This window comes from Lacerta agilis, chromosome 2, assembly GCF_009819535.1.
Source record: "Lacerta agilis isolate rLacAgi1 chromosome 2, rLacAgi1.pri, whole genome shotgun sequence".
Taxonomy (NCBI): Eukaryota; Metazoa; Chordata; class Lepidosauria; order Squamata; family Lacertidae; genus Lacerta; species Lacerta agilis.
The window spans coordinates 71,958,373-71,974,976 of NC_046313.1; the positions used below are offsets into that span (position 1 = coordinate 71,958,373).

Consider the following 16,604-nt stretch of genomic DNA (forward strand, 5'->3'; position numbering starts at 1 on the left):
TGGGGAACCTTTGGCTCTCTGGGTGTTGTTGGCCTCTAACTCCCATCAGCTTCAGTGAGCATGGTCTATGGTCAGGCATGATGGGAGTTGTAGTTCAGAAACATCTGGAGAGAAACAGGTTCCCCATCCTTGCTTTAAATGAATTTGTCACTGACAGTTCTTTTTGCATTTCACTGCTCTCTCCTTCGCTGCTTACAACCACTAGCACCAGTGTGTGTGTGTGTGCGTGTGTACACATGTACATACACATGTACACACACCCACACACCCCTGAGGATTACACTTTATGCATATGATGAAGTGGGTGGTGCTAGTCCATGAAAGTTTATGGCACGGTATATTTTGCTACTCTTTTAACTACTAAAACAAACTTTTAACTACTTAACAAAACTCTTTCTTGTTTTGACTTGTGGAAGTGTATTTTGGCAACTGAATATTTTTATCTACAGAACTACCGGTATTCTACGTAATTAGATTTCAGGAAAACAAAGAGGTTACTGTAATATTTCCAAGAACCAAACAAACTCATTACTTTAAAAAAAAAATACTTTCTTCCACATGTAAGTGAAATGGACTGCTATGATTTAGAGATGGGAGGAAAAGAACCAACATAATCTATTATAAAAAGGGGATGAACTGAATAACATCCAGAGATAAGTACTCACCGATAATATTTATTAGCAGCATTTCTGTCATCGACAACACTGCCTTTACCCTGTGAGGAAGGACCTGTCAGCTTGGAAGCAGCCAAATTTGCAGTCCTTTATGAAGCATGAACAAGCCAGAGAAAGTGAAAAAAAGAAATCCACCAGACAGCCAAGATGATATACAGTTAGGATGAAGTTTTTTTACAGAGTAAGTATTGAAATACAAGTTGAAAAGGTTTGTGCCATTACATTTTAGTGAAAAGGGTTACGCTAAATGTTACTGAGCTCCATATCAATTTGAGAGTAAAGCATTTTAGGAGCCACTATCTAATGCTAAAAGTGTTTCTTCATCTGTACTATGAAGTCATTCCCATTAATTTCACACAAAGCAGATACAAGGAAAATTGCAGCCTCCATTTTTAGTACAACATACAGTAGAAGCAAAGTCATCTAAAACTGTGCTATTTTCAAACTGGAAGGAATTACACATCCAGGTGCAATGTATTACCAAATAAAAACACCTGCGTTAGAGGCAAAAAGCCATGTCTAGGTCAATTCCCAAGCAAACTGCATAGCAGAAAAGCAACAAGAGAAGGTTGCTAGGTTCATAAACACAGTTAAGTAGTTAAAAAGTACAGTATTTTAAGCACTGAAATATATGCAGGAGACACAGAGAAGAAAAATATACAAGAAAAACTGAAGAAAATCCCTGTCATTACCATATAATCAAAAACCAAGCAACTGCACAGCATTAATAAAGAGGGATGTTAAAGAATTTGAACCACAAGTTCTACTCTTGAGGTACATGAGTTTTGGGACCTTCAAGATCTCACTCCAAAATTTTGCAACAAAAAGAAATTCATATTATGGACAGTTATGAAGAAGGGAATTACAAAAGTGAGCTACGTCAGAAATTTCCGCTCCAACAGCTTTGTAGCCCAATATTCTGTATGTTTTCTGGGAAGTCTTACCAGTACCAATTGGATTTTCTACCAAGTGTTCACAGGACATCACATTTTATTTTGTGGAAACATGGGAATAAGTCCTCTACTGTAATGCACCATGAAGATTTTGTCATGGTGGTCACCAAACTTCTGACTGGGATTAACTGAACTGACTTATCATCACAAAGATGGAGGTCAGGCTAAACTGGTTCTAGATAGTGCAGGTTGAATTTCTATGGTTGTGGAAAGACTAGGCCCAGGCAAAAATATAATCCTTTGGAAAGAGGAGGCACAGATGTTCCACAGTAGCATCAACTGCAAACAAGGTCAAGATAAGATTCAGGTGGGTAGCCATGTTGGTCTGGCAGTTAAAATAAATAAAAAAATTGTCCAGTAGCACCTTAGAGACCAACTAAGTTTGTTCTGGGTATAAGCCTTTGTGTGCACGCACACTTCTTCAGATACACTTAAACAGAAGTCAACAGACCCATATATATAGTGGGAGGGTGGGGTGGGGTTTTTCTCAGAAGGGTAATAGATGAGTGATTGACTCAATGGTTATGGTAAACCTGTTGAGGACTGTTAACGACTGCAATTAGTCCTACAGGAAAAAGCATGGGATAGTATGCAGATGACCAAAACCCCACCCCACTCCCCCACTTGGTTGATTATGGGGAATTTGGTGTCTGACCTGTTCAGCAGAGTCCCAACGCAAACCTTTCCAATGGCTCAGACTGTTGTGAAAATCTATGTTCATTAACAAAGGAAGAAACTGGTTGTATGATTTCCAGATCCAACTGTTTCTCCACAAGTTAGGGTCAGAGATGTTTGAAACCAAATACTATAATATATAACGTGAGCTAATATTTCTCTGTAGATTTTTTTCTAAAGTAAAGAGAAAACTTGAGTAACTTTATATACTTTCATTCTGCCCACGGTACCTGATTCGGAGACTTGATTTGGTCAGTTCGGAATGCTCAATTTCTGCTTTCTTCATATTAAATATTTTCTTTATTGCATTTGCATCCTGTTAATGAATTGGAAATTTATTTATTTATTTATTTATTTATTTATAAAGGCTAAAGATGATGTCATCAGTATTTACGGACAAATGCTCCTCGAAAGTGTATTTAAACAATATGTAAGACAAATTCATTTAGATAAAAACTTTCCATAAAGAAAGGAAAGGAAAAATATCAATATTTATGTTGCATTAAACAGAGTACAGGACATAATACAGTTGCACCTTGGAAGTCAAACGGAATCCGTTCCTGAAGTCTGTTCGACTTCCAAAATATTCGAAAACCAAAGCACGGCTTCTGATTGGCTGCAGGAAGATCCTGCAGCCAATCAGAAGCGGAAGCCCCATCGTACTTTCGGATTCCAAAAATAGTTTGCAAACCAGAACAGTTTGTGATGTTTGGGAGTCAAAACTAAGCTGTTTGAGTTCCAAGGTACGACTGTATACAAAGCAATCTGAGCCCCAGGTACAAAGAGGCACTTCTCTGTTGTGGGAAAGGCCACATCTACAGTACAGGCTCCTGTTAGGTCGACAGGAAATTACACAGCATGAATCTTCCACAGCATGAATCTTCCACTGGCAGCATCCTTGCCAGCTATAGGTGACATTAAGCCCCCAAAATGGGGAAGCAATGTGTGGCGCAGAGGCAGCCTTGGATCTGTCAGACCCAACCCCTTCAATCTCCAGAGAAGCTCCAGAAATGCCTCCCACATCCCTACCGACTTGAAATTGGCATTCAAAAATTTCCCCCTTTGGAACTAAGTTTTGGAAAGTGGAGTGAGATGAAAAAAAATTAAGTGCTGCATAGGGACAAAACACAGGTAAAAAAAAACCACCCCCTGCATTCCAGCCTGGCTGGTGCATAGCACCATGATTTTGGAAATGGCAGCTAATCCACCATTTCATATCCTCCCCTCTCCCAAACTTAGAACTGCACTGATCATTACAGTTACTTTACCTTGAATACTTGAGACCCAGGTTCATTGTAAGTTTTGGCATTCTTAACTAACAGGTCTATGTCCTTAGCCATTGCATGAATGCTTTTATAACTTCCATTCTAAGAACAAAAAAAATGGAACATATTATGTATGCATTAATTTTATTTATTATTGGAAAAGGATGCAGTTCAACCTCTTCGTGGCTCTGTCAAGTTTGTCGTCGTTATCACGTGGGAGCGATTACTGTGTGGGAAATCATGGTACACAAAGCAGTGTGTAGACTAGGTGCAATAAATCACACGAAAGGACTACTGTCTGAAGCAGCAATAAATGAACTGTTGTACCAAAACCAGTTAAGATGTAATGACCTTGGCTTAGTAAGTAATGGTTAATTTAATGAGAAAATGAGTGTCATGCCCGCAAACTTCATTCCACTTGTGCACCAGTTTCAGAGTGTCTACTGCAGCTTGTTTAAACCATAGTTTCCTATTCTGTGCGATGCCAGATACTGGGAAACTGTGGTTTAACCTCAGCTATCCTGGTTAGTAAATCAAGATTAAATGAGTTCAAAAGAAATGGAAAACAGCGGTGTAAAAAACAACAACTATGATAGAAGCACCAACTGCATGAGTAAAGAAAGACAATGATCACATGGACAAAACATTCATTCTCAGCTTAAATAAACAATGGTCTATTAAACTTATACTGCTTAGTCAGCCTACTTGATCAGTGATTATCACTACTGTAGTGACATAAATGAATAATTTCAGTTAAGTCCCAAAATGCACAAGTAATATCATTAACCTAAGCATAATTTTGCCCCAGACAACCAAAATATTGCTTTAACATTCATTTCCATATATATTTACTTTTAAATATGCTAAATCACTTTTATAAAAGTGCCCCAAAAGCTGTACTGCACCTGTATTCGCTGGGCAATAGTCTTCAGATCTATGGGCTCTTTAATTATTGCATAATAGTCAGGATATTGCTGAAAAACAAAATTAATTCCATCTGAAATAAGCATAAACAGTGATCTATCAACCATCTTATCACCAGTTCCAACAGAACCTTCCCAACTAGGGCTACAATCCTAAAGGCATTTACTAGAAAGTAAATCACACAAAGATTTTTTTTACAGCAAAATACTTGCAAGAAATGGGTTTCCTAAAAACAGTGAGGCACATAATCTGAACTACTATGTGTAGGTAATACTATGTGTAGGTAATAGTTCTTGTACAGCATAGTGTACTCCTTCCTTGGAGGTTTTTAAGCAGAGGTTGGATGGCCACCTGTCATGAATGCTTTAGCTGAGATTCCTCCATTGCAGGGGGTTGGACTAGATGACCCTTGGGTCCCTTCCAACTCTAAGATTCTATGAATCTAAGATTATATATGTATGTGTACACATACACACAGTTTCTCATCTCTGATCCCAACACTTTTACATGGCAGTCCCAGTGAAACCTCCTTGCAAGTTCCTGTACCTGGGATACACAGCCTCTGCATGGTAATGATTTCTTGCAACTGGTATTATGAGTTGACAGTGTGTTACTCTGGTTTTGTTGACATAGACTGCCTTATGACTAATCTATATCATTAAGTATATAAGGCTCATGAGCTTGATGGCACAACCCAAACAGAACTACTGTCGAACTTTAATTTGAATGGGAAAAGCCTTCGGTTTACATTCAAAGTTCAGTATTATTACTCACCACTTTAGAGGGAAGTTTCTGAAAAAGCTCACTGATGAGGTGGCCTGATGGGTTTGTGGCTACAACTACGGCTCCAAGAAGCTGTTCCAGAATTTCTTTTAAATAACCTGGAGAAGACTGGCACAAAAATGATATTGTAAAATGATTTGAGAAAAGATCATGACTGGGTGTTTGCTGCTGGCTTCTATTGGTACTGGTTGAAGAAACACAGGTTTTCCCTTTTACAAATTAAGGAAAAGCAGTAAAGATATAAACAGCTACTAATCTGATGTTAGCTAGTCTGGTGGGGGCATAAATTTTAGAATAAATAAAACAGGATCGCAATGTGTTTTCAACCAGGTTTAATAATGTGTCAATACTTAAATGTTTACCAAAAAAGTACTTTAATGTTATACATATACTGTATAACATATTCCTTTTTGTGGACAATTTAGTAACTGAGGGAAAAAACAATATGCTATTTATAGCATAGCTCTCTAATTACTGATGCAGTGCCACCAGTATTCGTAACAGATTATTGAATAACCCGGTCAGGGAGTTTATAAACTAAAATACTTGCATGGATGAAATACCAGGGGAATGGCAGGGGCAAACAGGGAAATAAGGGAAGCAATTTGTTATTATTTCAGTTATGCTACATTTAGGTATTGTTACAGGTTTAATTTCAATAGGGCAGGGGCACTTTGCACCCATTTGCATTTTAAATGCTTATACGTAGCTGGTAAAGCTCACACTTACTATTTCAGAAATTGTCCCTTGATTGTCATGGCCATCGTCATCGTCATCATCGTCGTCAGGATCTCCCTTCTGAACAAACTCGTTTTTTGTGCGTATATATAAATCCCACAATTTACAGGCAGCCTTATATTCAGGGGAGTCTGGCTGTGTTAAAAAAACCCAAAAGAACCTGTTTGTTAATCAATAGTTTTTATGTCATTTTTAACATCTATCAAATGAAAGAACAATTCCATCAGTTAAAACTATGCTACAAATGAGAACAAAGGCGGAACATAAAAATAATTCCCATAAGTATGTATGGTATACAAGCAGTACAATAGAGAAGATAATCAGTTTTGGTCTCCATTAAAACACAACTGACCGACACAATGTGCAAATGATGACTTTCAAAACAAAAGATTTTGTCACCTTATAATATGATTTTGCATTATTAAATAACAGCTGGAAGTCAGCAGTTAGCACGTTCACATCATCATATTCCTCCATTTTTAGCTTCTGTTGGATTTTCATTAAATCAATAGGTTGAGAAACCACTTCATAGTAATCTGGCTGGTTTCTATTGTAAGAACAAAGTTATTGAAAATGCAGTTAATGTAAGTAAATGTGCAGCATCTAGCAATACCCAAGCTTTCATACACACTACTGCAAATGGATAGTTAAATACACTATGAACACAATTTGAAAAACATTAAAATACAGTTAAACAAACAATACTTCAGGGTGGCTAACTTGTGGCTCTCCAGATGTTGTTGGTCTATAAACCCTGACCACTGGCCATGCATCCTGGGGCTGATAAGAGCTTTATTCTAAGCATATCTGGACATTACCCTACATTTTTCATAGCAATGCAACTCTGTCATAATACACCTTAAGGTTTTATGCAAAAATTTCAAAGTTAACACAGTCACAAAAGCCAACTTTTTCTCTAATGCAAGTGTGGCTAATCTGAAGCCCTCTGCACGTTGTTGGACCACAACTCCTATCACCTCCAACCACTGACTATGCAGGCTGGGGAGTCCAACAGCATATGGAGAGCCAGAGGTTAGCTACCCATAATCCAATGAATTCTTGAGGGTAACATTGCTTGGCTATGTCGTTAATTTTTTGCTCAACACCCTAAAAAAAATTGCAATGTCAAAAAAGCTGAAACCACAAAAGAAACAAAATCTAAATCCAGCTGTACGTCAAAGCTTTGAAGCACACAGTACAAAGAGTTAAATTTATTACTATACGATATGCTAAACAATGACACAACACGCAAAACATTCCAAACTTTAGAATGAGTATTAAACTGAAAAGGAAAGGATATTTGCAAAAGGAAGTCTTCTGCTCTTTTCCGCATTGCAGACCCTTATACAGTATAACAAAACATGTTTTGGGAGCTGAGATACACTGAGAAATGACCTGGGATGTGGAGTGGAGGCAGCTAGTGTAAAAAGCCTTCTGGGGAGCATGGGGGTGGGTTGCACTGGGGAGGATGCGGTAGGCATTTCCACACTTCTAAGCATATTATTGTACTTGCACAAATTACAACTCAATAGCTCTCGCAATGGCAGCCTTACCTTAGTTTTCTTATCAACAAATCTCACACGCTTACCTTCGTTTGGGGGCCCTAATGAAAAGCTCACATAGAAGCCTCCCTTGTTCATCTTTGTAATCTCTGATTGTGTTGTATAATTCATGGCATACAGCGATCTAAAACACAAAGCCAAGGAATAATAACAACAATAATAAATTATTTATATGCCATCCAATTGACTGGGTTGCCACAGACACTCTGGGCAGCTCCCAACAAGTAAGACCCAAACTAAATATTGAGACAATGCTTTTTCTGAAGTGGTAAAAACACTTAATATACATTCTTGGTCTCCTTACAAGAACCCTATACAGACCGCATTAGATTGTCCATATTATAGATGAGAGGCTGAGGATGAAGAGCAACAACTTGGATTAAACTACCTGGTGAATTAAAAACTGAGCTAAGATTTTAAGTGTTAACGCTAGTCTTACAGCACCTGTTCTTAGCCACTCCACTTGCTTTGGGCTATGGAAGCATTGAGAAAAATATATGAAACCCTGCCTAGAAGTGAGTTAATTATATTTCAACTTCTTTGTAAAAGAATAGCAGTCATGTATTCCATGGTAGCATGAAACGGTCCAACATTTAAAAAAATACTTACAGGATCGACTGTAGGGAGGTTGGAGAGTCTTCTCCTCTTCCTACTTGGGCCTGGTGCAGTTGTAGAGTGGTGGCCATCATCAAAATCTCCACTGGCACTGCTGGAAGGAGAGGTAGCCCTTCGCCTCTTGGAACCCATGGAATCCAACTTCTTCTATAATTAAAAAAAGTGCTCTTAAACATGAGGCTTTCTATCTTGTCACTCACAGGGTAACAAGATATGGAACCTAAAGTTCCTCTGAATTCTACATAATTGAGATTTGATGCTACACAGCTAGACTCTTGACCAACATTCTGTAAGCTTGCCCAACAAAGCAATCCATTTAGTGTGGTTTTACTTAAGCCAAGTCATCACTGTAATATCAAGGCGTATGGATGACAAAAACATAATGAAGTAATGAGCATTAAAGTCAAGACATATGTGAGAGTACCAATTCTGATGCACCGTTCCTATATGTAATACAGATTTTATTGTATGTATCGCTGATACTCTAAGCAGAAGCAGAGATAACCATGAAAATCTATTTTTGTTTGCTTTTTTTACTTAACATCTGCCCACAGTTCAGACAAGGCTACAAAGTCAATTACAAAATTTGCTGTGGCCTGCAGCCTTTGAGAATGCTAGAGAAGATGTGAATGCTCAGAAAAAATACAGAACAGGGAGGGAAATCCAGCTCCCCTATTTCCCCCTGCCCCAACCACTGGGCTTTCACATCTCTATACTAGAGAATGGTCTCAAGCAGTAGCAGGCAGGGTGCTGGGGCAAAGGCAGAGGCACTTACCTAACCTCCTGGCAAGTGAGTCACTACTGCTTATCTGGAGGGAGAGGGGCAAGGCAGCAAAATGACTGATTCACTTTGCACCATGCACCATGCCACCTGCTACTGGTCCCAAGACCAAATAGCTCATAGGGTAGCCACAGCAAAACCTCTCTCTTCTTGGTTAGTGATCCAACGATAGCATCAATTCAGAATGAAAGATGTCCTCCCCCCACAACTTAGAAAGAATATAAGAAAAAGGTGTAAAACTATAGAGTCGTACCTTGGTTCCCGAACGCCTTGGTACTCGTAAGTTTTGGCTCCCGAACGCCGAAAACCCAGAAGTAAGTGTTCCGGTTTTCGAACTTTCTTTGGAACCCAAACGTCCGACACGGCTTCCAACTGACTGCAGGAAGCTCCTGCAGTCAATCGGAAATCGCACCTTGGTTTTCGAACGTTTCCGAAATCCAACGGACTTCCAGAACGGATTACGTTTGAGAACCAAGGTACGACTGCACTACCACAATTATTAGTGCAAACATTTTTTTCTAAACAGCTACATTATGGCCCAACACAATTCTGTTCAGACGTTTTTTTAAAATAATAATAATAATGTGACTGTAAAGTGAATATACACAGTTTGTGAGTCACTAGATATCATCTCAATCTGGCAGGTGCAATTAATCTATTTTTGAAGGACAAGGCAGGTGTCTCTGACCACAGTATATGACTGACTTCAAGGACTACAACTTTTACAGCTAAAAGTGTTAAAAAATCAGAAAATTTACAATGAATTTAAAAAATACTGAGTGACATCCAATGATGTCGCCCTACTCTCCACCCTCCTGCACCCCCCTCTGCCTAAATCTGCTCTGGAGGGTTGGACATAATCTATTATCTAAACCAGGGGCTGGCAAGGTTTACCTTGCCTGGGCTGGATCACTCCCACGGAGATCCTCCGTGGGCCAGACTGGTGCAGCGCGACGCCGGAAATCACTTCTGCGCAAGCCCAGACGCCAAAAATCGCGCCTGCGCAGAAGCGATTTCTGGCATCTGGACATGTGCAAAGCGATTTCCAGTGCCGTGGACATGCGCAGACGCGATTTCCAACGTCTGTGCATGTGCAGAAGCAATTTCTGGAGGCGCGGAAGAGAGTCCCTGCACTGTGGAGGTTTAGTGCAGCCTGCCAGGACTCACCAAGCGGAAGGTTCGGTTCTGGGCTGGTCATGGGCCAGTTAAACGGCCTCCATGGGCCGCTTCCGGCCCATGGACCGCACGTTGCCAACCCCTGATCTAATCTAGTACATACAAAAAGCACTCTCAAAATCTTGAAAAGAAAATATTATTCAAAATAACCAATATTGTTACCTTAGTTAGTGGTAGTGGAACAACGGAGAATAAGATTACATACTACACTAAGGTTACCAGACGTCCCCATTTCCTGGGGACAGTCCCCGGATTTACAAATCAGTCCCTGTACAAAATCCACTGAAGTTGAAGAGTGTCCCGGAGTCATTGAAAAAAATCTGGTAACCTTATACTACACCAGCCATGGAGATGACCCCAAAACTGCATCCCCATGGCCTTTCCCATCCTTTCAGTAATGTCTAAAGCGCTTACCACACGAAACCACATCAAATGGCACATTTCCCTCACCCTCCAGATATAGTCAGTTATATGGACTTGGGACAGAGAAATGTGAGAATGTGTCACATAGTAAGAACTCCTAAATGTTACTGCAGGAAGAATGAGGTCTTACCAAGGTAAGCCCAAACAACATGTAACCTGTCCCTCAGGACTATTTCGCACATAAGTCCTGATCTAGAAAAAGCACTTAAGATCCTATAAAATCAACAGAGGACAAGTGAGTCATAATTATCTCACACTATTGATTTCAACAAGATTTAGGCTGAAATTCTAATCCTGTTTACCTGGGATTAAGACCAGTGTTAGAAACTCAGATATATAAGACCACTGCCAAATGGCACCTGAAACCTGGGTTACAGTTGCCACAACAGAATAGCTAGGCACCTTTTTTGCGGTGGGATTTTGTTGTTGTTGTTTTGTTGTTGTTGTTGCTGCTGTTGCTATTAATTTCATTTCTATACTGCTTTGTATTTTAAAGAAAGAATCTCAAAGTGTTTTACAACATATTAAAACATCAAATAAAACACTCCAGAATAAAACAAATTCAAGCTTCAAGGAAAATATTTCAGTTCCTTCTCTTAAGTGACATTTTGCTTTCCCTATACTTATTTACCTACACAATTAAATAGCTGTCCAGGAAGCCAGTGTGGTGTAGTGGTTAGTGTGTTGACCTAGGACCTGGAGATCAGGGTTCAAATCACCACTCAGCCATGAAGCTCACTGGGTGAACAGGCCAGTCACAGCCTCTTAACCTACCTCACAGGGTCGTTGTAGGGATTAACTGAAGAGGGAGGTGAACCATGTACTTCTTGGAGAAAGGGGTGGGATATAAATGCCATAAATAATCTCTTATGCTTACATGCTTAAGAAAGCTGGAGAAGCTAGCCAGTTGGAGATGTCAGTCACCAACCTGGTATCCAGAGATCTCCATGTGGCTGCAACTGGACCCAGGCCTGGGGAATTTCTGATTAAGACCCACTGAATTCAACAGAACATACAGTACTTCTGAGAAGACATAGGATTGTGCTGACAAGTATTACTAACTTTCTCTGGATTGGAATCATTATGTCAGACATGCCACAGAAAGCCACATCAAATGGAAGTTTCCTGGAGAGTGCACCAGTCAGGAGAACCCTGCCTATTTAGTGCAGAATTTTGTTCTCACAGTGGCCAACCAGACAAAGCGGGACATGAGCACAGTAACACAATCCCACTTCTGATCACCAGCAACAGAAATTCAAAGGCCTATTTACTGCTTCCAGTACTGAAAGTAATATGCCTTTAGGACCTGTGGGCATGGCTAGCCTTATCCTCCACAAATTTACCTAATAGACAAGGTTTTTTGAAAAAAGAATGTGCAGTTGAAACAGAAGGAACAACCTCCACGTTTAAAGAAAGCAAAATCTATTCGAACTATTCTTTTGTAGTCTTTTGATCAAACTGCAGACACAATGCATATAGAACTAATTTCCCTGAACTGTTCAAAGAGTCTGAAGAACAGATAACATGAAAATCATTCAGACTACAATGAACTTAACCCAATGCTTGTACTTCTGCAACGTATACAATGCTATTTTGATGCTCCATAAAATACCAAATCCAGCCTTAAACAAGCAATCAACAAAGCACCCAGAACCATTATTCCATATTCATTCATTTAAAAAACAAATAGCAGCACTCTCAATGCACAGTGCTAGTCTAACTCTAATCACTAATTTTGGAAATAAAAAATAAAATAAAATAAAATCTAACTGGTTTCCAAAGTGGTAACTAAAAAAATAAACTGCACATTCAGACCTACAACATTCTCCTAACTACATTATCCACTCCTTTTAAAAAAAGATTGGGCTCTATCCACGGTTAGTCCTACTCAGAGTAGATCCATTGAAATTGATAGGCATGACTAACTCGTGTCCATTGGTTTCAATGGATAGGATTCAACTAACAAGTGCCACTAGCAAAAGCCCGCATCAGGACTTCCATTAGCACATTGGGCCTCTGTCTCTCCCGCCAGAAATTTGTTTTGGGGTAGTTGGGAGAACCCCCAGAAAAGTGTGCAGGGAGTGGGGGACTGTTCTATCTGGCAAGACTTGCATTGAGTGAACTATTGTTGCAGCATGATGCATTTCTCCCAGTGAGTCTACTCTAATTAGAACTTAGTTGGATACCGCTCATGATCACTACTCTAGAATAATTTTGTTAAACATTTGCATTCCCCCCCCCCGAGAGCAAGATTAATTAAAAACTCATGAACGAAGTAAATGAACAAGTATGATCTGTCATGCCAAATATGAAACAAAAATGCCTGAGATGTGTGAAAAAGGACAAAATGGCACACACATTATCAGTAAATTACCAGATTTACCAGAGTACAACCAGCACCACGAAAAGCCAGTCTCCTCATTATGTCTGATAGGCAAGTAAAGAAACTGAGAAAAGGCAAATCCTTAAAGCACCAATTCAGCAGTTGTATTAGTACAGGCAAAACTGAAAGAGAAGACAACAAAAGGAAAGAAAAACAAAGGGAAAACAAAGGGAAGAATAGGTAAATTAAGCAATCAAGAAGAATGGTTAAGGAAAGATATACTGCAAAACAGAGAAAATGCAGTAGCTATATTAGGCCATTGCCATTTCACAAAGACCCCATTTACATAACATTCCAGGGCTGGGGAAACTGTGACCCTCTAGATATTGCTGCACTACAAATCCCATCATACCTACAAATTCAAGTTTCAACAACATTTGGAGGTACATGGGTTCCTGAGCCCTATTTTAAGCTCAGAACTAAAAGTGCATTCTTTTAACATGTAAACAAAGGGTGCAGTCCTATTCTGACAAAAACTGGAAGGGTCATATTAAATGCCACTGTTCCAATATCGCAACAGACTTCCACTAGCACAATGGACCTTCCCCCTCCTCTCCCCTGCAGCCCCCCCCCCTCAAAATTTGAGCAAGAGGTTTGGGGGATCCTCCAGAGAAAATTTGAAGGCGCTCAAATGAGAGAAAAGAAAGGGGAACTCCTGTTGAGCAAGTGAAACTCCCCATGCACAGTATTAGATTGCAATCTTAAAACTCCTATTGTTTTTCATAGGGCAGAACTGCAATAATCAATTCACATGGTTCCAAGAATGAGGCTATAATCGTATGGGATTCACTGCCCATACAGCATAAGCAGTTCACAAATCATAATAGTTTAAATATTTTTAAATCTTTCATTATAAAGAATATGTTGACTGGTATCCACAGCATAGTGTGATCAAAAATAGAAAAGCCTAGTACTGTCCACATCATCAGAAATATACATCTATGTTTTATTACAAGGTCAATAATTATATTTATTTTGAAAATGCAAAAAATATACAAACACGCCTACATATCAACCACTTAGCATCTATATGGAGTACTGAGACATATCACTCATCGTTTTGAATCATTACTATATTGGCAACACCCAACTTTGTTTTTATTGTACATCCAAGCCAGGTGTGGATTCCATGAGCCAATGCTCAGATGAAGTTACAGACTGATACTGACAAATAAAATGAACCCAGAGGAACTGATGCTTGAAGATTCAAATGATCTGGGATTTACCTGTTGTATCACACCTCCTGAGCAGGTATGCAGTATAGAGGTACTCCTGGACCTGTTTTGCTCCTGGTTTTCCGGAGGGCAGCAGTAGTCAGGAATGCTATTTACCATCACACAGCATAATTCTATCTATGTTTTTTCAGAAGTTCATCACACAAACTTAAATGGGACTTTCAGTTGAATCCTATACCTGCTTATTCAGAAGTAGCAATCACTGAGTAGAGAGAACTGAAATCTGATTCTCTAAGTAGAGTTCAAGATTGGAAACTAAGGGCAGTATTAAATGGGGTTTCCCCAATTCTCCATCTACCCCACCCCATATTATGTTCTAGAGCAGGGTTTCCCAACCTTGGGTCTCCAGCTGTTTTTGGACTACAACTCCCATCATCCCTAGCTTGCAGGACCAGGGGTGATGGGATCAGGGATGATGGGAGATGTAGTCCCAAAACCCATGGTTGGGAAACCCTGTTCTAGAGTGTTGGTGAAACCTCCAGAACAGATTTAGAGGGCCTCTGGGGAGAAGAGCAAGACAATGTTCTGTCAAACATGGAGAAATCCAAGCACTGATGAAACGTTTCCCTTAGTGTTGCTTTGAATACCACCTTTAATTTTGTGAATCATCTACAATGTTTTCCTGGTAATACATATCTTCCTACTGTCAGTCATGAATTGGTAAACTGAATATAGGATTATTATAAGACAGCCTATGTGCAGCTTGCTCTGTATCCCTTCAGGTTAACTAGATGTTACCTTTATTTACATCAATGAACCCCTTTTTTAGAATTCCCCACTTTTTTTTAACCCAAAGCAGATGTGCCCACTTCCCTAACCCAAATCCGAATGACCCAACTCAGATCAGGCTGGGAGAAATTCTTTCCTTTGTGTCATTTTCTTGCTTAACTTTCACACCTACTTGCAGATAGCTAAGGGATGGCAATTTTCAGCAGGGGGAAAAATGGTGTTAGGGAAACAAAATAAAAAAAAAACCCTCAAGGCGATTTACAAAAAGATAAAATAACAAAATTATATAACAATAGTTTAAACCATACCAAAAGTTAAAATACTAAAACAGATTAAAATTTATATCAACCTTCTAATCATCTGGGTAGGCTTGTCTAAGCAAGAATGTTTTCAGCAGCCTGCCAGCCCAGCCTGTCAACAAGAGATCCAGCCCATTTCAGATTTTGTCAATAAGTTAGATAATATATGGAAATGCCACCTGATAATAGCCTCTCAAGGCTTTTACAGTTTGTTTCAAACAAATGCATCAAGGAATGCTTCCCTAGCAATGAGAAACATAGCACTTCTTATGTAGGAAACACTGTATTTGATATCTTTCTAAAATATACGTTCCACCTAAATGTAAGCCTTTCTGAAATTTAAACACAGAAAACCAGCCCTTAGAAATCCAATAGCCCTTACATCAGATAGTAGCACTACCTATATTTGCTGAAGTACTATGTGCACAATTCCTACATTTTTCATTCATCCTGTTTGTCACTTTCTCAACAGTGTAACTCTTGGAAAGAAGCACTCCACTTTACTCTTTAAGTCATGGTCTTAAAGGACATGCAGTGACCACCGTAAGTACTAACTTCATTTTTCTTCTAGACGGTATTAATATGGGAAATCGGGGGGCCAGCCACCTCCATATGCTTAAAATTCAAGGCGGGGTAGATCTCTCAGAGAAGAGACCATGTCGCTTTTGACAAGTGCAGTGCGTCCTGCTCCCGTACCACTGTGAAAACTTCAGATCATTTTCTCACATGCGGAAGTTAATGCTTGCAATTTCGAGAGGGAAAAGTTAAAAGTTTTCCAAAATCGCAGTTGAAGGAAAACAAAACAAACCAAGCCAATATATAAGAAGGGGTGATGGTGGTGGTGGTGAAGGTTTAAGAGAAGAAGGAAAACCAGCTGCGAACAAGAAACACGGAACCGTCTGTAAAGTGATGTCGCGTGTGAGAGAGGTGTGTGAATTCAGAGTGGGGGGAAAGAGGGTTAGGAAGTCAAGAGGAGTTCATTCAGGGTCTCCCGAGGGCCAAGCTCTTGTCCTATTTGGGGGGGGGGCGAATGGGGATGCGGGTGGGGAGCGAGCAGGTGGGCGGGCGAAGGGGGAAATGAGGAGGCAGTGAGGAAGGACGGGCAGGGGGTCGGGGGGCGAAAGCGACCCGCCAGCAGCTCCGCAGCCACACAAAGGGAAACCCGCCGCGGCCTCCTGCCTTCCCTGCCCTCCCCGCGAGCGCCCTGCTCGGCCCCGCCTCTCTCGCCCGCCGCCTCGCCTTACCCAGCCGCCGCTGCCGCTGCTCCCCCGCCTCCTGCAGCCGCGGCCGCGCTCAGCCCCCGTCGCCGCCACGGCCCCCCGCGCTGTCGGCGTCGCCGCCACTGTTGCCGCTCAGCCTCGCTCGCTCTCCCTCCCTCGCTCGCTCTCG

General features: G+C 40.4%; 1 protein-coding gene across 16 annotated transcripts in view; it reads right to left on the reverse strand.

Moving 5' to 3' along the window:
• The window catches only part of PBRM1 (polybromo 1), a 52,632-nt gene extending 36,071 nt beyond the window's left edge, over nt 1–16,561 (reverse strand). For 5 of the 16 annotated variants that reach the window (XM_033140715.1, XM_033140710.1, XM_033140709.1 and 2 more), the window contains exons 1-11: nt 16,460–16,527; nt 12,953–13,074; nt 8,184–8,336; nt 7,601–7,698; nt 6,412–6,559; nt 6,004–6,147; nt 5,266–5,382; nt 4,473–4,541; nt 3,571–3,669; nt 2,533–2,618; nt 666–761 (exon numbers count right to left, since the gene is read on the reverse strand). In XM_033140715.1, the coding sequence (XP_032996606.1) occupies nt 666–761; nt 2,533–2,618; nt 3,571–3,669; nt 4,473–4,541; nt 5,266–5,382; nt 6,004–6,147; nt 6,412–6,559; nt 7,601–7,698; nt 8,184–8,336; nt 12,953–12,991 (1,049 nt within the window). In that variant the 5' untranslated portion in view covers nt 12,992–13,074; nt 16,460–16,527. Of the gene's footprint in view, nt 1–665; nt 762–2,532; nt 2,619–3,570; nt 3,670–4,472; nt 4,542–5,265; nt 5,383–6,003; nt 6,148–6,411; nt 6,560–7,600; nt 7,699–8,183; nt 8,337–12,952; nt 13,075–16,459 lie in introns of all 16 variants that reach the window. The other 11 variants (XM_033140703.1, XM_033140712.1, XM_033140702.1 and 8 more) reach the window with 6 other exon arrangements.
• Between the last annotated feature and the right edge of the window lie 43 nt (nt 16,562–16,604).